General features: G+C 39.3%; 1 protein-coding gene across 1 annotated transcript in view; it reads left to right on the top strand.

Moving 5' to 3' along the window:
* FRK (fyn related Src family tyrosine kinase) overlaps positions 1-23,210 on the top strand; it is a 107,976-nt gene that overhangs the window by 48,804 nt on the left and 35,962 nt on the right. The window contains exon 2 of the mRNA XM_001925792.6: positions 62-183. Within this exon, the coding sequence (XP_001925827.2) occupies positions 62-183 (122 nt within the window). The remainder of the gene's footprint in view (positions 1-61; positions 184-23,210) is intronic.

The following is a 23,210-nucleotide window of genomic DNA, read 5'->3' as shown; positions in this document are numbered from 1 at the left end:
AAAAAAAAAAAAAAAAAGAATGTTGACTTGTTAATTAAAGTTTGTATCTCTCTCTTTACAGGTGGTTCTTCGGAGCAATCAAGAGAGCAGATGCAGAAAAACAACTATTATATCCAGAAAATCAGGAGGGTGCTTTTCTAATCAGAGAAAGTGAAAGTCAGAAAGGCGATTTCTCCCTTTCAGGTATGGGCATTGTTTGGTGTGATTTAAGTATGAATTTGAGAGTCTGTAGTCATGAACCTACTGGGGGAACATACGAATTTTAAATTTGCCTTTTTTGTTATCCTCACAATAGTACCAAAATTAAGTCTACTGAGCTGCCCAAGAGTAATAGAAAATTAGCAAAAAACTTCATTCTATGGCGAGAAATATCTATAAATAGTTTCAAACACTTGCACTCTAGATGTGAAATGAAAAATATATGGATCTGCCTGTGTTTTCTCACCTTTGCATTGTCTAGGAGTCTGTCCTTCTAGGGAAGTGAAAAGCAAGAAGCAAAATCTAAGCTGCTGTCAAAATCGATCTTGCTATAATACTTTTTTAAAAATTTAATTTGTCTTCACCTGGTAAATAGAAAATGAATTGAAATGCTGAATACAAATGTGCTTAATTAATCCATGAGATGTAACATTTGGTCAAGTGTAGTTTTCTAGCTGAGGGTCAGGTACATACTTATGATACCCTACGAAAGAAGGACAGGGGACCTGAGAATTACCTTTGAGAGTCACAGGTGGTTCTATGCATGACTCTGCTTTGGAGAATCTGTTTCTTGGTGCATGCTGCAATGTTGCAGAATACCCTTTCTTAGACTCCAGTCCTGTCCATCTCTCATGTGAGACCTTCTCCTTGGTCTTGCTCTGGTCTTTATATTGTCCAGGCTCATCACTGGTGTTATTGTCCCCTTTAAAGCATGTGCCCTGTTTCTCCAACCAGATGTAAACTTCTCAGGGGAAGAGTTTTGCCTCCTTTATCCCTGGAATAAACATTGCTTACACATCATGCCCTGTGCCACATTGCATCTGCCTGGCTCAATGGCATCATGTCAAAGCCTGGTCCTGAGCCCACATGTACCAGAAACTTTGCCCTGGCCTGAACTCAGACTGAATTTGGTACCATATTCCTTCCTCATACTTAGTGGTCCCAAATATTAGGGAAGATGGATTGGAGCTGGAAAGAATGAAGGGCAGTGGTGTTGAGGCAGGTTTTCAGAGGGTTTATCTTTCAGCTCCTGGTTATTCTGGCACTGAGTCAACACAGTAGTCAAGAACCATTTGGCTTCAACTCCATTCCTACCCAGTTAGAAAATGCCGTTCCAATTATCATTCTTGAAATGTGCTCAAGATGATGACCCCTGACCTTTCTTATTTATACTCAGGGTGATAATCAAAATACTTAATGACTGATAGAGGATGGGCATCAGCTGCTCCGAACTGATGCCCCCCCAGGCTGTGACTTCACACGGGTGCATATGCAGGTGACGTGTGTGAATATTTTTTTATGCATAATAACTTTTTTCTGATAGGAAAGTAATCAACATTTTTATATAAACAGAAAAGCTCAAAGAAGAATGACTTGGGAAGTCACTTTTTGAAGACACACTTTTAATATTGAAATACCTTTCCTGGCAAGCTTTGTTCTATGCTTAACCTATTACATATATTTATTTAAACAAACACACATAGAAAAGAAAGTTGACATCATCTTATAAATTAAATATGTGTATTACTATATATGTGTGTATATATACACACACACATATAAATATATTCACATGCATACACACATACACGTGTGTGTGTGTGTGTATCTCGGCTCCATTTTTTTTTTTTTTTTTTTGCCTTTTAGGGCCATACCTGCAGCATATGGAGGTTCCTAGGCTAGGGGTCAAATCGGAGCTGTAGCTGCGGGCCTACATGACAGCCACAGCAACGCAAGATCTGAGCTATGTCTCCAACCTACACCACAGCTCACAGCAATGATGGATCCTTAACCCACTAAGTAAGGCCAGGGATTGAACCCACAACCTCATGGTTCCTAGTCGGATGCGTTTCTGCTGCACCATGATGGGAACTCCCCTCTGGACTCCACTTTTCTTATTCTGTCTTTCAGTATCCTGTGAACGTCTTTGCATGTCCTTTAATGTACTTCTACATCATTATTTTAGAAGACACATAACTCTCCATTGTATGGGTGTATCATTATTAACCTATTTCATATTTTGTACATTTTCACTCTTTTTAGCAAATTTTCTGTTATAAAATATAATGTGGTAGATATCCTTATAGATAAATATTTGAAGATTTCCCTAAGAATATTACATGCAGAGGAAGAGAAGTGAAGCTTTTGGATATTGATATGCTTAATGATAAGAAGGCACGTACGAGAACTCTTTGTTTAAATGCACCCACATTTGTTTATTTGCCTTCACCGATATTTATACATAACATTAGGTACTCACTAGTTAGTCAAACGCTAGATTAAATGTTTTAGATACTAGCATTAACAATACAGAAGAATAATTCCAGGAGGAAAACAAACTAAAAGTAGAATTACCCGAGTCATATCTTTGAATAATTCCCAGGCTACAGTAACTATTCTGAACACTTTCTAAGTAGAACATTATGCAACAAAACAGCTTTGCAGGCTTAGAAGAGAATTACAAGGATATTCGCTGTTATGAGCTGAGAATACTCTAGAGCTTTTTTATGGATTTAGGAAGCTTTGTAGGCGCTACTTGGAGACCCACATGTCGCTATAGATTCTTTTTCAATGAACCCAACGCATTTAGAGTCTTTCAAACAAATTATCGGATGGCTGTGTGTTCACTGGGGGACCAGGTAAATGCAGACTGTTATGTTCTCCTGAGAGGAAAAATTTCTTATTTGCCAGAAGGATGGATGTGTAGGAGAAAAATGGAAAGAAAAGGGTCTTCGATATTTCTCCATTCAAACAAACAAACGAACAACCCAGTTGCTGACTGTTGACTACCACTAAGGATCTTCAGGTATACCACTAATGGATTTATTTCTTAGTACGGTTGTTCTCTAATCAGCCTGAATTGATGGTCTTCAGTTTTGCTGACTGTTGCGCTGCCAAAGGGAGGCGAGTGATCTCTCTTCTCTCTCTCTCTCTCTCTGCCACATGAGTTTCCTGAGAAGTATTGTCTCTATTCCTCAGGCAGCAATGGCTTGCAGTCGTCAGGGAAGCATTCCTGAGGAAGCGTGATTTATTGATGCCAGGGTGGGCTCAGCAAAGCAGCAGCCTGTGGTTGGGGTGGATGCTAATTGGCTTTTTGTGATCCTTGCAGGGCTGTCAGCTCTTGTGAGGTCTGAGTAGATCTGGAGAGAGAGTTAGGGCCATGACACCTCTCATAACGGCAAGACACTAATTAGCTGTGAATTACAGCAGTGCTTTTGGATATTACATGCTATATGTGGTAGCCAGAGGATCTGTCTTCATTAGATGCGTGACAGGTAGTTTTTGTGGCCCTACGCTTATTTGTCATGGGTAGAGACTTGTTTTTCTGATGAAAAACATAAAATTCTGAAGGAATGTCAACTGGTTTGGCTATTTCTGGATTTCAATCAATGACTTTAAAGAAAATTATTGTTGTTGCCATTGATATTAATTTCATGTTTGGTGTCCCATAAACATTTATATTATTGCTTAAAGTGTACCTTAAGCAAAATACACCTTGAGGGCTAAAGGTGAGTTTCAGGGGAGTTTTTTCAGAAGAGATTCTGCATTGAACATTGTGATTTTACTTTAGGCAGCTCTACATATAACAATCTCCAGAGTCGTAGAGGGAATTCCAGATTCATCCTCAGCAAAACCTTTTGGAGAGCAAATGATAAGGAGTTCCTGTTGTGGCTCAGTGGGTTAAGGCCCCGACACTGTCTTTGTGAGGATGTGGGTTTGATCCCTGGCCTTGCTCAGTGGGTTAAGGATTTGGTGTTGCCACAAGCTGTGGCATAGGTCACAGATCTGGCTTGGTTCCAGCATTGCTGTGGCTGTGGCATTGGCCCTCAGCTACAGCTCTGATTCAACGCCTAGCCTGTGAACTTCCATATGCTGCAAAAAAGAAAAAAAGAAAAAAAAAAAAAAGAGCAAATGATAAAAGACTGAAGATAGTTGAAAAATGACTACACTGAGGACATGAGGCCAAAAAGTCCATCATTGTAGTCAGGGTGATTCATCTCATAGCTGACACCACTTATTTATGCAGCTGTTTATTTCTTGAACAAACATTTGAGTGCCTACTCTGTGCCAGGCTCTGCTAGGTCAAGGGCAGCAAGGTGAGCAAGGCACAGTCCTGGCCCAAGTCTTCCGGGGAGACTGTCTTGTTGTGAGACCAGAGCCGGCAGGGGCCGAGTCCCCGGAGTGGGGGTCGAGTCACTGGGGCGGGGGTATCAGGAAGGTTTCATGGAGGAGGCAGGACTTGTGTTGAGTTTGTGTCACAATGTAGCCATGTGGGAACAATAATTCCTGCAAGGCAAGGGCACAGAGTTGTGAGTGTGTCTGGTGTTTTGCGAAGTGTAGGTGTGTGTGTATGTGTGTGTGTGTCGGGTTCAGGGATAGAGGTGAAGAGGATTGACCCACAATGAGCCTGGGAAGGGAAGTTGGAGCTAGACTGTTCGGTGCCTTGTATCCCATGCTGGGGAATTTGGACTGTATCCTATACGTCCATTAAAAAAGGGAGTTTGAGGCAGAAAATGACCTTTTCAGACCTTTGATGGCAGTGTGGAGAACGGATAAGAGATGTATAGATGCCAGTCTGAGGAGGAGTGACAGGGACAAATACAGAGGCGTTACGTGCCGCAGCCTGAAATTGCAGGTGAGAGACAGCAGAGTTTGTCAGCAGTTATGTGGAGCGGGGCTCAAGGGGATAGCACTCACCTGCCTGTGCTAGGGCTTTGCTGGTTCTAGAAGCAACAGGACCCCCTGCTTCACTCCTTTCTTCTTTTTCTTTCTTTCCTTCTTCCTTCCTTCCTTTCTTTCTCTCCATGGCACATGGAGTTCCCAGGCCAGGGCCTGCAACCCAAGACACAGCTATGGCAACACTGAGTCCCCAACCCACTGTGCGGGGCTAGGGACTCGAACCCACATCCCAGTGTTTCCAAGAGGATGCTGATCCTGTTGTGCCACAGCAGGAATTCTTCTCTCTCTTTCTTATGGGGCAAATGTGGGAGTGGCCTTAGGATTTGGGGTAGCAGTCTTTGCTTTGGTAGCAGTCTGCTGCTCTTCTCTGTAGCAGACTAAGCAGCCTGAGTCTGGCTACCAACTGTTTGCAGGGTGGTTTGGAGAGCCCAGCACCTCAGGGTTGGGCTCGCACCTCCCCCCCCCCCCCCGCCGCCACCCCTAAACTGCAGCTCCTCTTTAGGGGAAGAGGAAACTAGAGGAAAGCAAAAGTGAGTTCAGCTGCAGCCCTTCTTGGCAGGCGTAGGGGGCAATGGTGAACCAAACCCAGGGGGCCCCTTGCCAGGTAGTCTAGAAAGAGCTCCCGGGATTCTTTACTAGTGAGGTCTGTTTTTCTCTGCAGTGGCAGCCTCAACCAGGACAGAGGTTTGGCAAATAGACATTAGGGCAGGGAGGTGAGAAATATTTAGAAGATAGAACCAACAGGGATTTGTGGCTGCTCAGAAGTGGGATAAAGTAAGGGAAGATGCAGCATCTAGGATGGCTCGGATCTCTGACTTGAGTGATTTGGTTTAGCAATGCCTGTCGCCAAGGTCCTGTTGGCGACAGGCATTGCTAAGGAAGAGATACTTCCAGGGACAGAGGGGAAGAGACCAAAGTAAATAAGCTCAGAGGTGTTTGAAGCACTTGCAGGAGGACATACAAGTGGCCATTATCTCTTTTTTGACATGTGTGCTGATTTTGAGCTCTTGCTATCGAAAGTGAGGTCTGATTGCTTGCCGATCTAAAGCCAAGAAAGAGGCAATGTTGGTGGGAAGGAAAGCTTGCTTTATTTTGGAGGTCAGCAACTGGGGCGGGGGAGGAAGGGTGGGTTAGGGTGAGGAGTGAACAACCAGTGGGCAGGAACTGTAAAAGAGTGTTTCAGGGGGTGTGTAGGTAGAAGGAGGGGGCTACATGCAGAAATAGTGCAGTCAGCTCTGTCAGTCCTCTTGAAAGTGGTTATCAGTGGTCTGATCAGCGTCACTTTGATTGTTTTAAGTACAGTTAATTTTCAATTTCAGGGTCAGTTTATTCCCATTTCTTTGAGGCCATTTCTCAGAATTGGGGTGGCTTATGTCATGGCTACAGTCTGGTTACCATGTAGTTAACTTCTTCCACCTGGAGGGGTTTTCAAGTCTCCACAAGACAGTTCTTAGGATACTACTCAGAATGTTACCTATAGCCATTGAGGAGGAACTAAAGACCCTTGACTTTGCTCAATGACTCAACTATTATTATTTGGTCTTGTTGGATTGTTTTCCTTTGCTTCTGCATTTTCCCACTTCTCTGGGGAAACATTCTTTGACAAAAGTTTTTCTATAGACAAAAGTCAGGTAGAGGACATGGGTGAGGGAGGAACCATAGGGTCCCGCTTTGTTTCACTCACTATGGTACATTTCCAATATGGTGAACACAAATGAATATGGGAGCATGGAATATGCAAGATTTTCAAAACAGTACTTTGTGATGGCTATGAAGTCCTTTCTTGAGAATATACGATAGATCTCAGTAGCAACATAATTTAATTTTGAAATAAATATGCTAAAACTTTTAGAACCAAAGAAATGTTTTATCCTTCAGAGGAATAGATTGCTGCTGTTCAAAGGATTGTACAAATGGTAGAACCATCTTAATAGAACAGACATCACTTTATGCTAAGGCCTTAGCGGGGGCAATTATGTATTTACTAAGGGCAACTTTGATACTTGGAAGTGGCTAGAATTATCTGAAGCAACTTTTTGAATAATATGGATGATTAACCTGAGTGATGCCATGAGGCTTATAACTTGGTAAATATTTCTGCATGCCTTATAAATTAATTCCAAAGGCAATTCAATGAGTAATGAGAACAAGAGCAGCTTTGTTAAGGAAGATGTGTACACTTTCATATTGACCTTGTGTGTATCTTTCATGTTGAACTTTCATAATCAAAGAATCATTTATATTTAGGACTAACACTTTCACAGTAGGTACAAATGTGCTTTTCAAACTAGGTTATACACTCCTTGAGAAGAATCCTACTTGTATTTCTTATATTTCTTATTTCTTCTCTATATCCATAGTTTCAAGAACTATTTGTAAAGACTGTAGATGCTCAAACACTCATATCTTTACCCTGTTTGCCTACCAGGAGCAAAGCTAAGTGAGGCCATGGTTTCTTTCTTAAACCTCTAATGTCTGGACCATGTAAGATCACAAATAATCCTATTTTCTGGGTTTCAGACTTGTTTTAGAAAGACAGTTTGTCACCTTGTCAGGTTAGTTGTTTCTGGTAATAAGAAGAGGTGTCAAAATTGGGTGTCTTACATTTGGGGGGCGGGATGTCCAAGGCATGCAGAAGTTCACAGGCCAGGGATCAACACAGGCTAGGGATCAAATTTACATCACAGCAGAAATCAGAGCCACAGCAGTGACAATGCCAGATCCTTAACCCACTGAGCTACTGGAGAACTCCAGGAGGAGACAAAATTGGACTTGGAGTGTGGCTCTTTATCCTTCTGCCTGGCGCAGGGTTCAGACCCAACTCACTTTATACCAACTGCTGAGAGTTTTTAAGACATGCTGATTCATTCCGATCTGATGCTGACCAATGGCAAAAAGCTGTGTGTTTCATTATCAGTCCCCTGGGCCTCCATTTATTCTCCATTTAAAATTAATGTGAACATAGTGGCCACAAGAGTGTGTCAGGAATTCCATTACTACTAACCATGAACATAAATACAATTATACATACCAAGGAAGGGCAAGTATTAAAGGGTTGGAAGAAACTGCTCCATGAATTTATTATGCAATGAAACGTCTATGGATTCTGGGAGCATTTTGATATTGGTTAAAGCTGTTTTGCTTTTTAAAAAGTGCCCATGCTGCAGAAAGAAATTTTTATGTTAATAACTCCAGTATCTCATATAAAATGTATTAAATTTTAAACATGTTGGTGCCATCTTAGAAAATGCCTTTTAATTAAAGTCATAATTTAGTCGTGTTTAACTTAATTGCAAATATCATTGCCTATAATAGCAAGTGGCTTTTTGGGTGAGTTATAGTATATTCTGGCTTTTTTATAATGTTACTATTGATAGATTATATTTCAGATGTTTTAAATACTCTATAAAGTTAAATTAACATTTTATGACATAGTGTCTATAGCTGTGTTTGTGTCTATACACACGCATACATACAAAGATGCACAGGTAAATAACTTGTTACTCTAGGGTACTGGGTCATGGAGAAATCTTCTATCTTGTCAGCCCATGACTAGCATTTCTTGAAGTTGCAGTGTTGTTTAGGGGGCTTGCATTCTTTTTTTTTTTTTTTTTTCTTCTTTTTTCTTTTTTTGCTTGTCCATGAACACCACATATTGACTCAGCTAACTTTTCTCTTCTGGTTTGGCTTACTTTATTTTGTTTATGAAAAAAATCTTTTTTTTTTTGGCATCAGTTAGTTTGAGCTATTTGGAAGAAAGTGTAACAAATTAAGGATGCATGTTATTGGCCTTTGAATATACCTTTATAATAATCGATTCCAGATATTGAATAAATAAGAGGAAAGTTGATAAGTTATGTGGCGGTTGATGAAACTGCTACCTTTTTGCAATTCATGACATATTCCATTCCGTTATTTGCTTTTCATTTTCTTAGCTGCGGAATTAAATTGATCCTTTGTTTACATTTTGTCCCCTGTGGTCCTCCTAGATGAAGATGGTGGCAGGCAAACAATCATTTGAGTTAGCATCCTCCTACATTCCATTTAAGAATGTACTTAAGAGTTTGTGGCTCAGTGGTTAACAAATCTGACTAGTATCCATGGGAATGTGGGTTTGATCCCTGGCCTCGCTCAGTGGGTTAAGGATCCGGCGTTGCTGTGAGCTGTGGTGTAGGTTGCAGATTTGGCTCCGATCCCAAGTTGCTGTGGCTGTGGTATAGGCTGGTAGCTGTAGCTCTGATTCGACCCCTAGACTGGGAACCTCCACATGCCGTGGGTGCAGCCCTAAAAAGAGAAAAAGATAAAAGAAACAAACAAAACAAACTAAGAGATACAGAAACAGAGTAGCCCTGTCAACAGAATCTATCAATTAATGAATGATTTGTTAGACTCTAGGTAAGTATCCTCCCAACTTCAGTGTGAATGTAGGTGAATTGACACATGGGTGGCTGGTGTAGCCTTTGACTTTGGCATCAGGCTGGGGCTGGTCATAAAGAAGGTGGGAGGTGGCTTTGACTCCTGCTCAGATGGATACCAGGAAACCAGGCAGCCACTGCCCTCCTGTGTAGAACCACCTTAGTGATTTGGGTCTTCCTTGGGCATCCGCGTATGATCCCCTTCTTTTCTACATCCAAGTGAGACAGCAGCTTCCAACAGAGTAAATGTTATGAGGGTGGAAGTTGACAGGTGATGATGGTGTGTCGCAAACTAGGTGAACTTAACAGGATAGAGAGAAGGAGATAAGAACTTTGTTTTCTTGCAATTGTGTTTTTTCCTACCTTCCTCTGATTAAACAAACTCAGCATTACTATCTTAGTCACTTTGGGCTGCTGTAATGAAATAACATTAAGCTGGGTGGCTTAAACATTTATTTCTCATGATTCTGGAGTGTGGGAAGTCCAAGATCAAGGTGCCAGCCGACTTGGTATCTGGAGAGGGTTCTCTTCCCCACGTGCCTCCTTGCTGTGTCCTCATGTGATAGAGAGAGAGAGCTCTGGTCTCTTCCTCTTCTTATAGTGGGTTGGGTACCATTCCTATCATGAGGACTTCACCCTTGTGACCTCATCAAAGCCTAAGTATCTCCCAAAGGCCCACCTCTTAATAGCTTCCCATGGTGGTTTCTGGCTTCAGCATAGGAATGTGAGAGGGAATACAGACGTTCAGTCCATAACAATGACTGAGGACTTAATTCTGTTTCCTACTGTCAGCGGGCATGCTAGGTGAGTAGGAGAAGGTCCACCTTTCCTCTGGCAAAGCCATGGGGGCTGAGCACTCGCCAGACTTTGGCAGTATGTTTAGAGGCTTGGTGCATTAGCAGCCCTACCATGCATGTGCTAAAAAAGAGAAATGTACCCTCATTGAAGTGCATGGAAAGGCCAGGTACATGTGATTTTTTTCCTTGAACATCAAATTTCCTTTCATTCAAGGATGAGTATAATAAAAGAAAAAAGTCATGAGACTCTGGATGCTCAATAACAAAATTTTCCAACTTATGGTCTAGAACATGAAATCTTCGATAAGACAGAAGCATTCCATAGAACCAAGGGTTCAGGAGTTCAATGCATTTGAAAAAGACTTCATATTACATCCTTTCTGCTCTGACTTAGCAAAAACATAATGATGTCTCAGAAGTCCTAGAGCAAAGAAACTTAGCTTTTCAACTCAGAGTTTTCTAAATTACTTGAATCATTTATTTTTCTATAAAGTGGTTTGGGAAAATAATAGTATAATAGATGATAAACAAAAATCTGAAGATGAAAACTCATGCTTTTGAGAGAGTCAGTAAAAGGCACAGAAGAAAAAAGTTGAACACATTTGATTTGAAATGTTATAGAACAAGAAAACACAAATTCCAAGAAAACAAATATAAGCAGCAGCATGAAAAGGCAATATATGGGAAATAGAAAAATTGTCACTCTAGGGTTGTAAAGAGTAGACTTGGAAGCTCGCTGGAGAGAGAAGAAAAATAGGTGAAAATATGTGAGGGCAGATAATGCACGATCAGGAGACATTTGTTTGAAATTTATTAGAATAATTAAATGCAAGCATCAGTTAAATATGTTGTAGAAGAAAACTTCCCTCAGCTAAAAAAAAAAAAAAATCTGTCCTTGTAGATTAAAAGGACTTCTATTTGTTCCAAGTAAAATGAATGAAATACAATATTAACTAGGATAAAGGAAAAATTCTGTGAATATCCAGGAAAAAAAGTAAATGCAAAAGAATGAAAACTGAATGGTCTCAGAATTCGCCACACCATTAAAAAGCAAACTCAGTATAAACATATAGTCTTTTTTTGTTTCCCCTCTCTTTACTGATAAAGTTGAAAAGATAACTACCTTCACCTAACTCATCAACTGTCAACACTTTACGACTTTTCCTTTCTCTCTCCATCACCACATATCTATATATGTCTCATATACATAATTTATATGTAAATGCAGATATGATGTCACTTCACTGTTAAAAACTTTAGTATTACTATATATGTCCCAGGAATAAGGACCCTACATTATTACAATACCGTTATTTATACCAGATTTCACACTAATGCAATAATGTTATTTATCAGAGAGTGCCCACTCAAATCTCTCCAAATGTCCATGGTAATTCTTTATTTATTTGCTTTTTGATACAATAAGGTATTATGCATTGCATTTGGTTTTTGTATATAAAAAAGCAATTTTCTAAAATACTGGGAGGAATATTTGGAATTATTTTTTGATCTTTCATTTATTAACTGATTCATTCATTCACGCATTCATCACAGAACTTTCATTTGTGTTTGCTATATGGTACAATTCTGTAAACACTGAACAGCTCACACTATAACAATTATTTGGTTATTATGCATATAAAGCCCTTATGTGTAAAGTGCTTTAAGAATCCAGAAAAGAGAACAATGATTTTCTGAAAGGGACAAATAAAGGAAGGCATTAGAGGGAAATGGGATAACAGTTAATATTATCCCAAATAGTGAGTAAAAGTAAATGGAAAATAGTGTGCATAATACTTATAGTTTTCTGTTCAAATAATGTTCATTCTTAAGAATCTTCTTACTTTGAAAAAAATCAGGTGATACTCCTTGGATTAAAAATGAATAATTTTCTGTGATGCATTTTTGAACCCTTTAAAAAATAAGGTGGAGATCTGTAAATTGTTCATTCATTGCCACTAATATGCTTGAATAATTTACAAGGTTCTATTCTTGATTGCATATGTTATAAGTCATGATAAATTCAATATGGGTTATATTTTTGGATAACATGACATTGCCAGATCCGAGATTTAAACACAATTCTGTCTGGATCTTGGGCTCTGATAATATAAAACTCGATGATCTCAAACTGGGAAGAGGGGTAAGGAGGAAGAGCTGATCCGTGAAAGACAGAAGAAGGCAGAGATAGGAAGAACACTAAAGGCATTGTGAAGTTTTGGATTGAATGGGAAACTAAGACATCTTGGCTCTGGAACTGAAAGTCAGAGACCCGCATCCCTTCCAAATCCTTCTCCTTTGCAGGAGCCTTGAGCAATTTAGTCCAGTTTATACTTCATAGAAATAGTATCCAAAGAAATATTTATATTTCAATGTCACCTGATCCTTAAAGTATCTAAGCAATTTCTTTTTGTTACTCTAAGTGGCAAAAATGTGATACAAAAAAAAAAAAAATACTGTAAAATTAAGCCTCACCAGAATATTTCACATGGTGTTGATATAAACGGGGGGGCAATTGTTTACAATGTTGAATGCTATACGTGTACCTTATTTTAAAAACAAAACATCATGCTGTCTTCTGGTTTCTGCTCTCCACTCTACAACTGCAGCCATCGAGGGCTTTCAGTCAAACATGCGGTCCCTCTAGTGGCAAGTCAAGAAATAGCATGCCATTATGGAAACCATACGGGGGGGGGTTGTTTTATTTAGCTTTTTGTTTTCACGACCCATTAATTTATAGGAAGGGGAAAAATATCTGATTTTAGTTGAAAAAAGTTTATAATTTTAAAATATCTCTAGCAACTTGTGCTATAGAGAAAAACACACTGGCAGTAATTTTACTTTGTTAATGTCAAAATTGATAAAGGTTTACATTTTCTTAGTGAGACAAATATCTGGTTTATTTATGGTTATATAAGATGTGTTCATGATGTAAAAGGTGAATGAAATAAATACAATCAAATTTAATAAATGAGTAGCTCTAACTTTAAACCATGAATTTAAAATGATATGTGCATGTTAGCTACTTTATAACTATTTGTCAGCATTGCATCAATCATGAAGTCATTTCTAATGCATTTTAGAAATGTGATTTGCATTAAGTTATTAGACACTTTGGCACAGGAACTAGAATCTAACAAAGTATTCTGTTGTCTTAAAAGCCTGGGTGTGGCAGGGACTAAATTTATTTTCCTATTTGTTTCACTGGGGACTTTCCTTAAATCCTTTCTCTGCACAGCTATCTCCTTGTCACCTGCAGATGCTTTTAACATGTTTTGCCAGAAGTAAAATGTGGAGGAAGCAAAAACATAAAAGAAGAAAAAAAGCAAAAATTATATTCCTATTTTCATATAATTTTAGTAAGCATTATTTTCTGTATATCTCTTATGTGTACAATCCTGAACAAAATGAGGCTACTTATTCATCAAATTCTTATTTAATGCCTACCATGTGCAGTTAGTATTCAGAAGGCTGGGTTACAGTGGTAAACAAGACAGTTCCTGCCCTCATGAACTATACATTCTTGTTGGCAGAGGAGGGAAGATGCCAACTAAATAGAAAAGACACACTCAAATAGGAAAGATATCTACTTATTCACTGTATTAGTCTGGTTTTCACAAGAGTAAGCAAATAGTTGAAATCAAGGAAAACACTTTGATTTTCTGTATAGAATAATGACAGGTTAGAGTAGAAATGAGGATTGCTGTCTTGCATTGGAAATGTGAGAGAAATCTGGAAGCAGAAGTTTATGTTAATTATGTTCAGAAGATGAGGTCATCAGTGCTTCAGCTGGATTCTCCCATTTATAATATTAAACTCTGGGAATTCCTGTCGTGGCTCAGTGGTAATGAACCCAACTAGTATTCATGAGGACGTGGATTTGATCCTGGCCTCGCTCAGTGGGTTAAGGATCTGGCATTGCTGTGGCTATGGTGTAGGATGGCAGCTGCAGCTCTGACTGGACCCCTAGCAGAACTCTGCAGCCTGGTTGCTTGGGTCTGGCTTCTTCCTCTTACTAGCAGTGTGGCTTTGGACTCATCACTTAGCCTCTTCTTGCCTCAGTTTCCTCTGTTGCAAAATGGAGATTAAAAAGTGTCTACCTCCTGGTGGTATTGTTTGCATTCAATGATGTAATAAATGAAAAGGGGCTTAGAACCCTGCCTGGCACAAAGTAAGCAATATAAATATTTGCTCTTGTCACTAGCATTCAAACCTGAGCAGTAGTGAGCCTTTGGAGAGCTTGTCCCATGATCCTAGCTTGGTGTCTCAGCATAATGACGGGGCTCTGGGTCTATGATAAATTTCTGTGTGGGATGGAAGAAAAAAGACACTGGTTTTGTTCTTTTCTCTTTGAGCTTGGTGGCATAGCTTCAGCATTTTGCTGTGTTTGTGTTGGTAATTTAGGTCACAGAAAATGAGGTTTAGGTACATTAATAGACCTGCTATTGGGGCAGGAGGGGTGCCCAGCCCACAGGGCAGAATTCTAGGTGTCAAGCATGTAACTCTGTGTCTAACCCACCATGTTCCTCAGGAGGTGCCTGTGTCACAGTGATGAGGCTCCAGAATGTTCAGGTTCCCTCTAAATGTTTAAGTTTGTGTCTTAGTTTTTTCCTTTGGAAAGCCAGAGTCGTAATTTTTCTCTACTTCATTTGAATGTTATGATAACTATATTTATTTCCTTGCTAGAAGAGTAGAACTAGAGCATCTGAACTGGAAAGGACTTTCTAAAAATTTAGTTTATAATTGAAGGAATTGAAGATTAGTCAAGGTCAGTTGCTCATCCAAGGTAACACAACTAGATGTAAGCTAGCACCAAAACTGGATCTTTTGACATCTTTTAAATCTCATTCACAAGTCACATGGATTCCTTTAAAATGTCTGTTATTAATCAGTTTTTGCCTCTAAATCTCAGTGATTTACTCATGTGACATGTTGCTTGGTTGGGCTCAACTTGACTCTACCTAAGGCAGTAATCCTGGGTTCATCTCTGTGTGTCTTTCATTCTGGGACCCAGACCAGAGGGGCAGACACTGTCCCAGGTATGGTACTCTCCTAGTGGGGAGCAAAAGACTGTGAGGGGCATCAGGGGAAAGGGAGCACTTACTCTTCAGACTTTTTAAGGCTTCTGCTAGGATGTGCTGTTGTGTTTGTACTCATCCAAAGCAAGTCACATAGCCGCATCCTAAGTCAGTGGGGTGGGGAAGGATGATCCACCTACTGGAGGCCGTGGCAAAGGCCGAGAGAGAATGATTCACTGACCTCATGTCTCACATGAGTAAATGCTATCGAAGGGCTCAAAATCCAGGAGGAGAGAAATGGTGTAAATACATGGAGCAATGTGGTGGACTGATTTCAACAGCACAAGTCCACGTACAGTGAGATGTGAAGGACCAAGTAAGTTGCTCACTTGCATAGGTCCCGAGGCTTACGGAGGAGGAGAGCCTGAGCTGGGCCTTAATAGGGGAATGTGTCTATAACATGTCAATAGAATGAGGTTCTAGTTGGAGTAGATGGTTTGTGCAGGTGCCCAGAAACAGGAAATATCACGGTGCATTCTGGGAACGATGGATAAGCATTTGAACCTTGAGGGTTGGGTGCAGCAGAGAATTCTGTTAAGGTCCATGAACGTTAGGCAGTGGGGTGCATGTGAAGAGCTTTAAAAAGGAGAATGACATTTTCAGATGTGTGTTTTAGAGGATAGCTCTGGTGACTGTGGAAGATAGACAGTGATGCTGTGGACAGGAAAACAGAGCTGATAGGGTGGCACAGGTCAGAAGCATTATTAGGGAAAGAGCAGATGGAGAGAGAAGCCTGACAACTAGTATGGCTAAGAAAAGCAGAATCATGTTGTTAGATGGAGGAAGGTTCAAACTATGTTTCTCTTGAGAGGTGTCCATTGCAGAAATAGACCTTCTCTGCAGCATTATCCTCATCTCAGTGAGCCTACTTGCTCCCAGAGCTGTGAGCACTATCTTGTGAGAGTTGCCTAAAAATACTTGCTGTTTGGCAATAGAAGCAGACAGTTGGTGGAGGGATTAAGAGTGTGGTATGAGATTCGGAGTCTCATTGCCTGGCTTTGAATGATAGATTGAATCTTCACCTGCTTCGTATCCAGGGGAAAATTCCTTAATATCTCTCTCTACTTTAGTTGCTCCTCTTTAAGATGATGAAAATAATATCTCTATGGCTTAGGTTTGGTATTATAATTAAGTAAAATGCTACACTGAAAAAGCACTTAGTGCAGTGCTTGCTTATGTTGAGGCACACAGAGCACAACTTTTTGCACAGAAAGTTGGAGGTATGGGCACATCTTGCATTGGAACATGTGCTTTGAACTGTTTTATTGGGGGGTAGTGATGACTCATGCTGAATAGCCACAGCTGTTCACCTGGTTCACCCCTGAACTAGTAAGAGTCATTAAGAAGATGGTTAGCCAGCCTTCAAAGTGCAGCCTGTGACTAGGGGATTACTTGTCTTTATGTGTTTACCTGAACATGCCCTAAACTATGTGTGCCATAAGCTAAGACAAACGAAACCAACTCTAAACAGACTTGGGTAAACTTCATCTAATACTTGTCTGGAAGAAACAACAGGAACATATCTTATATCAAGGGTTCTCCTTCAATAGGAAGATATTTCTCATGGCTTTCATGTTCACTCTGTTTATGTCTGCTAATTACTGAAATGGGGATGCAGAGGAGGAGAGGAATTCAATTCTCCTTTGTCATGGGAAGAGAGTTTGGGGAGACTTTGACAGGGAAGGGAGAGATGGCATTTGAATGTCTCTAATTACTGAAATGGGGATGCAGAGGAGGAGAGGAATTCAATTCTCCTTTGTCATGGGAAGAGAGTTTGGGGAGACTTTGACAGGGAAGGGAGAGATGGCATTTGAAAAGATCTAAAACATTATGCTGAGATATTAGTAAATTACTATGTGAAAAAAAACCCAAAAAACAAAACAGGAAGCAGGAAATAAGTGTTTAAAGGTGTCTACTGTTTCTACTGTCAATCACAGGAGACCCTGGATGACAAGGCTGGGACTCCAGCCCTGCAAACAACTAGAGTTGGTTTTGAAACTCCAGACTTATCAGGAAAAGAGGCATTTAGACTAAGGCATCTTTAACATTTCTTGTCATCGACTGTATATGTATATACATAGTCTTTCTGTTGATAGAAGGGTAGAATTGGCATAAACCGCCTAGTCTAATAGTCCTCTTTACGAGAAACCTTTTTATAATATGAACCACCTCAGGGGGAGCATCAAACCTCCCATGAACAGAAAGCCCAGAGAACCAGCTTATTGTCTTCCAGGATAAGGCAGTTCATTTCATTTCATTTCTTTTTTTTTTTTTAATAATGATTTTTATTTTTTCCATTATAGCTGATTTACAGTGTACTGTCAATTTTCTGCTGCACGGCAAGGTGACCCAGTCACACATACATACATGTACACATTCTTTTTTCTCACATTATCATGCTCCATCACAAGTGATCAGACATAGTTCCCAGTGCTACACAGCAGGATCTCTTTGGTAATCCATTCCAAAGGCTGTAGTTTGCATCTATTAACCCCAAATTCCCACTCCCTCCTACTCCCTCCCCTCTTGGCAACCACAAGTCTGTTTTCCATGTCCACAATTTTCTTTTCTGTGGAAAAGTTCATTTGTGCCTTATATTAGATTCCAGACATAAGTGAGATCATATGGTATTTGTCTTTCTCTTTCTGACTTACTTCACTCAGTATGAGAGTCTCTAGTTCCATTCATGTTGCTGCAAATGGCATTATTTTGTTCTTTTTTATAGCTGAGTAAAATTCTGTTGTGTATATATACCATATCTTCTTAATCCAATCATCTGTCAATAGGCTTTTAGGGCATTTCCATGTCTTGGCTATTGTGAATAGTGCTGCAATGAACATGCGGGTGGATGTGTCTTTTTCAAGGAAAGTTTTGTCTGGGTATATGCCCAAGAGTGGGATTGCTGGGTCATATGGTAGTTCTATGTATAGTTTTCAAAGGTACCTCCATACTGTTCTCCGTAGTGGTTGTACCAGCTTGCATTCCCACCAACAGTGCAGGAGGGTTCCCTTTTATCCACACCCCTTCCAGCATTTGTTATTTGTGGACTTATTAATGATGGCCATTCTGACTGGTGTGAGGTGGTACCTCATAGTGGTTTTGATTTACATTTCTCTAATAATCAGTGATGTTGAGCATTTTTTCATGTGCTTGTTGGCCATCTGTACATCTTCCTTGGAGAAATGTCTATTCAGGTCGTTTGCCCATTTTTCAATTGGGTTGTTGGCTTTTTTGCTGTTGAGTTGTATAAGTTGTTTGTATATTTTAGAGATGAAGCCCTTGTCAGTTGCATCATTTGAAACTATTTTCTCCCATTCCGTAAGTTGTCTTTTTTTTTTTTTTTTTTTTTTTTAATGGTTTCCTTTGCTGTGCAAAAGCTTGTTAGTTTGATTAGGTCCCACTGGCTTATTTTTGCTTTTATTTCTGATGCTTTGGGAGTCTGACCTGAGAAAACATTTGTAAGATCGATATCAGAGAATGTGTTGTTTATGTTCTCTTCCAGGAGTTTGATGGTGTCTTGTCTTACATTTAAGTCTTATAAGCCATTTTGAGTTTATTTTTGTGCATGGTGTGAGGGTGTGTTCCAGTTTCATTGATTTACATGTAGCTGTCCAGTTTTCCCAGTACTACGTGCTGAAAAGACTGTCTTTTTCCCTATTTTATGTCCTTGCCTCCTTTGTTGAAGATTAATTGACCATAGGTGTCTGGGCTTATTTCTGGGTTCTCTATTCTGTTCCATTGGTGTATATGTCTGTTTTGGTACCAGTACCACATTGTCTTGATGACTGTGGCTCTGTAATATTGCCTGAAATATGGGAGAGTTATGCCTCCTACTTGTTTTTTTTGTTCCTCAGGTTTGCTTTGGCAATTCTGGCTCTTTTGTGGTTCCATATAAATTTTTGGATTGTTTGTTCTAGTTCTGTGAAAAATGTCATGGGTAATTTGACAGGGATTGCATTGAATCTGTAGATTGCTTTGGAGGTATGACCATTTTTACAATACTAATTTTTCCAACCCAGGGGCATAGAATATCTTTCCATTTCTTTTAATCCTCTTTAATTTCCTTGATTAATATTTTATACTTCTCAGCATATAAGCCTTTCACCTCCTTGGTGAGGTGTATTCCCAGGTATTTGATTTTTTGGGATGCAATTTTAAAAGGTATTGTATTTTTGTACTCCTTTTCTAATATTTCATTGTTAGTATACAGAAATGCAGCTGATTTCTGTTAATCTTGTATTCTGCTACCTTGCTGAATTTGTTGATCAGTTTATAGGGTTTTCTATATATAGTATCATGTCATCTGTGCACAGTGACACTTTTGCCTCTTCTCTTCCTGTTTGGATGCCTTTTATTTCTTGTTTGTCTGACTGCTGTGGCTAGGACTTCCAATACCACACTGAATAAAAGTGGTGAGCATAGCCATCCTTGTCTTGTTCCAGATTTTAGTGGGAAGGCTTTCAGCTTTTCTCCATTGAGTATTATATTTGCTGTGGGTTTTTCATAAATGGTTTTGATTATGTTAAGATATGTTCCCTCTATATCCATTTTGTTAAGAGTTTTTTCATGAATGGATGTTCGAAAGGCAGTTCATTTCATTAGAAAGTCTTTCTTGTGTTTAGGAGGTGAGTCATTTTATTTGAATATTCATTGTTTCATTTGTGAATGTGTTTATTTTCTTCTGTGAAGGTTTTTACACTGCTGAAGCCCTATAAAAGAAAGCCAAGCATAAAAGAGACAAATCTATGAAAAGGAACCAAGAAATGGATCTTGCTGAGCCTCTAATGGAGATCATTATCACAGTTTAAAAATCGGTTCAGCCAGGGGTTCTTCGACAGGGAGGGAAGGGAACCACGTCATGCTTCTCGCTGGGTTATGTACGACAAGATGCATTGTGATTGTAAGTGCTAAGTTCAAAGAGAAATGAGTTCGTGGGGATCTTTATATAAAGAATACCAAGTATCATAATAGACAGTGTCTTGAGCGATATGTGTGGACATTGTCTTAAGTGGTTAATTCTTATATTTTCTCTCTAAAGAAGTGGGAAGCATTATATATATGCTTTTAATTTCACTAGACCTTTATTACAGTTGGTTGGGAAAAACAGAGTCAGTCAAATACTCACAGATCTGCCAGTCTAACACAGCTATTATCATGTTGGCAAATATAATCATCTTAGCCCTGATGCAATTACGGTTTTTACAAGGAAACTCGGCTGGGTTCCTTCAGCAGGAAAGGGCTCCATGACATGTGAATGACTGGATGTGTTCTCATGTCTGCAATTATACTATTCTCTTAATTTTGTACTTTACCTATTTCGCTAAATGCCTTATATATTTTTTCTTGTTACTACATAATTTTTATGATGATTTTTTTAATTCTCAATTTTCAGATTTGCTACAATTTAACAGTCATCAAATGCTGTAAAAAGGCTGCAGTGAACATCCTTATCCATCTCCCTTTTCCTGTTTCAGATAATGAAGTGTTTAGTTTCCCATACAATTGCTTTTATTGAACTTCATGTTGGAAACAGGCCCACATTCATGAACATAATAAGAACCAGCCCTTTGCAATATCTTGGTGCATTTCCTATTAAGAATGTGGCCAAAAAAAAAAAAAAAAAAAGTGTTCTTCCTGGCTCAGCAGTGAACGAACCTTACTAGAATCCATGAGGATGTGGGTTTGATCCCTGGCCTCGCTCAGTGGATTAAGGATCCAGCATTGCCATGAGTTGCAGTGTAGGTCTCAGATGCCACTCAAATCCAGAGTTGCTTTGGCTGTGGTGTAGGCCAACAGATGTAGCTCTGATTCAACCTCAAGCCTGGGAAACTCCATATGCTGTGAGTGTGGTGCTAAAATAGCAAAAAAGAAATGTGCCAGTGAGATCCTGCTGTATAGCACAGGGAACTATATCTAGTCCCTAGTGATGGAATCTGATAGGGGATAATGTGAGAAAAAGAATGTATATATATATGTGTATGATTGGGTCACTTTGCTGCACAGCAGAAATTGACAGAACATTATAAATCAACTATAATAAAAAAAACTTACCAAAAAAGAAGAATGTGGCCAGTGATATTGCTGATTACATTTTCTGTTTTTCTTTATGAGGACCTATACGAGAAATTTCTCTCCTGTTTCTTTACCAGGAATAGTTGTGTGGGTGTTTTTTTTTTTTTTTTGGAACAATTTATTAATCTTTTCTTCAGGGAATCAGGTAACTAAATGAGTTTGCTTCATGGTTGTGAGCTGCCAAAAAAGGCAGAGCCAAATCTCTGGCTCTCATCTTGCAAACATGGAATGGGATCTAAAGAACACCTTATATAAGATACAGCAGCCTTGTTCCTACAGTCATCATCTTTCCCTTTCTTTTTTATCCTATTCCCTTCATCCACTTATCTTAAATATTATTTTATTTTGATGATTTATGCAAGCCTTTGGATCCTTCTGTAACAAAACAGAGCTATCACTAAATAAAGCTTGTAAATACTTGGAACTTTTCCTTAGGGTAAGTTGTGAAATGGAGAAGCACTGGCTTTCATGTCACATTAAAACTTAATCCAGTGAAATCAAGATAATAGAATCCACGGATGTAAGCTCCTGGTGATTTATTGCAGGTATAATACTGAATGAGAAGTTACAGTCCTGAGAGGAATAAAGAGTCAAGTTGGATCCCAGGGTGTTTCTCTTCAATATCAGATGCAGCAAACCCTATTTTCTTTCTTTCTTTTTTTAATTTATTTTTTTCTTCCTTTTATGGTTGCACCTGTGGCATGTGGAAGTTCCTGGGCTAGGAGTCGAATAGGAGCTGCAGCTGAGTCCTACACCACAGCCACAGCAGTGCCAGATCTGAGCCACATCTGTGACCTGTGCCAAAGCTTGTGGCAATGCTGGATCCTTAACCCACTGAGTGAGGCCAGGGATTGCACCTACATCCTCACGGACACTATGTTGGGTTCTTAACCCACTGAGCCACAAAAGGAACTCCGTGAATGCTATTTTCATGTCAAATTGTGGTGGATGCTTTTCAATTAAATTATCTGACAAAGCATTGAATGTTACAATTGTGTATTAATTTAAAGTGATGCTAATTTTCATGAAATATCATGAATAAACAGCTAAACTGACATTTTATCATGAAAACTGAAGAGCGATAAATAGGGGATTGGCCTGTTTTTATAAGGATCTTGAGGATAAGACCAACAGTTTTCTCAAAACTATTCTAAGTATTTCAATGGATATATAGTTCAAGCTCATGATCTCCATGCTATATAATATGGCAGAGATGGTTGATATTTTGCATGTCAAGATTATTGATTATCTTGTCTTTGACAATAAAATTACTTCTGCTGCTCTCTCTCCTGGACCAGTAAAAATCCTTAAAGATCTCAGAATATGAGAGCTCTCTGATGTATCCTCCAATAGTTTTTTAGTAAGTTTTTGAGTCACCTAATGTAGACATTCTCTTAGTCTTTTCTTAATCCAGCAGTTTAATAGTCACACTCACTGGCTGATGTCCACAGCCCACCGAATATGCCTGGCAGGAAGGCAGGTGTCCGTAGGGACCCACTAGTTGAGTCTTACGTATGAAATGAGTCAATTCTATTTGCTCTTTTTGGTTTTAGTGGATTTTTATTTTTTTTACCAGAAAAGGGGAGAACAATTCTTCTACATGACACACTTTAATATTTTGAGACAGGTGTACTTTCTCCTTTCAAAACTACTCATACTGGAATCCTCTTGCTGCAGGGTAACATGGATGTGTGTTTTGGATTCTATTTTAATGAGGGATACATTATAATAACTTAGTTCAATGTTATATTCTTACTGGTGTAGAACTGTCTCATCATGATTTCTGAAGCAATGGTATAGAGGGCATTCTCATGCATATCTTTATAACAGTTTTGAAAAATACAAACAAAGCTTCTATAGAGAAACCAAATAAACAGTTGTTTACATGTGTAGGAGTTCTCTCACACAGAATTAATATCAATTTCTTCACGTAATATGTGTGTTAGCCACTATATTAGGTAGCTGTGATT

The sequence above is a fragment of the Sus scrofa genome, chromosome 1 (genome assembly GCF_054392235.1).
Source record: "Sus scrofa isolate SSC_HxYL_T2T_F1_AM1 chromosome 1, Sscrofa_HxYL_maternal_Yorkshire_Landrace_v2.0, whole genome shotgun sequence".
Classification (NCBI taxonomy): Eukaryota; Metazoa; Chordata; class Mammalia; order Artiodactyla; family Suidae; genus Sus; species Sus scrofa.
The sequence above is the reverse complement of the archived record's forward strand: the minus strand, read 5'-3'. Positions and strand labels throughout refer to the sequence as shown.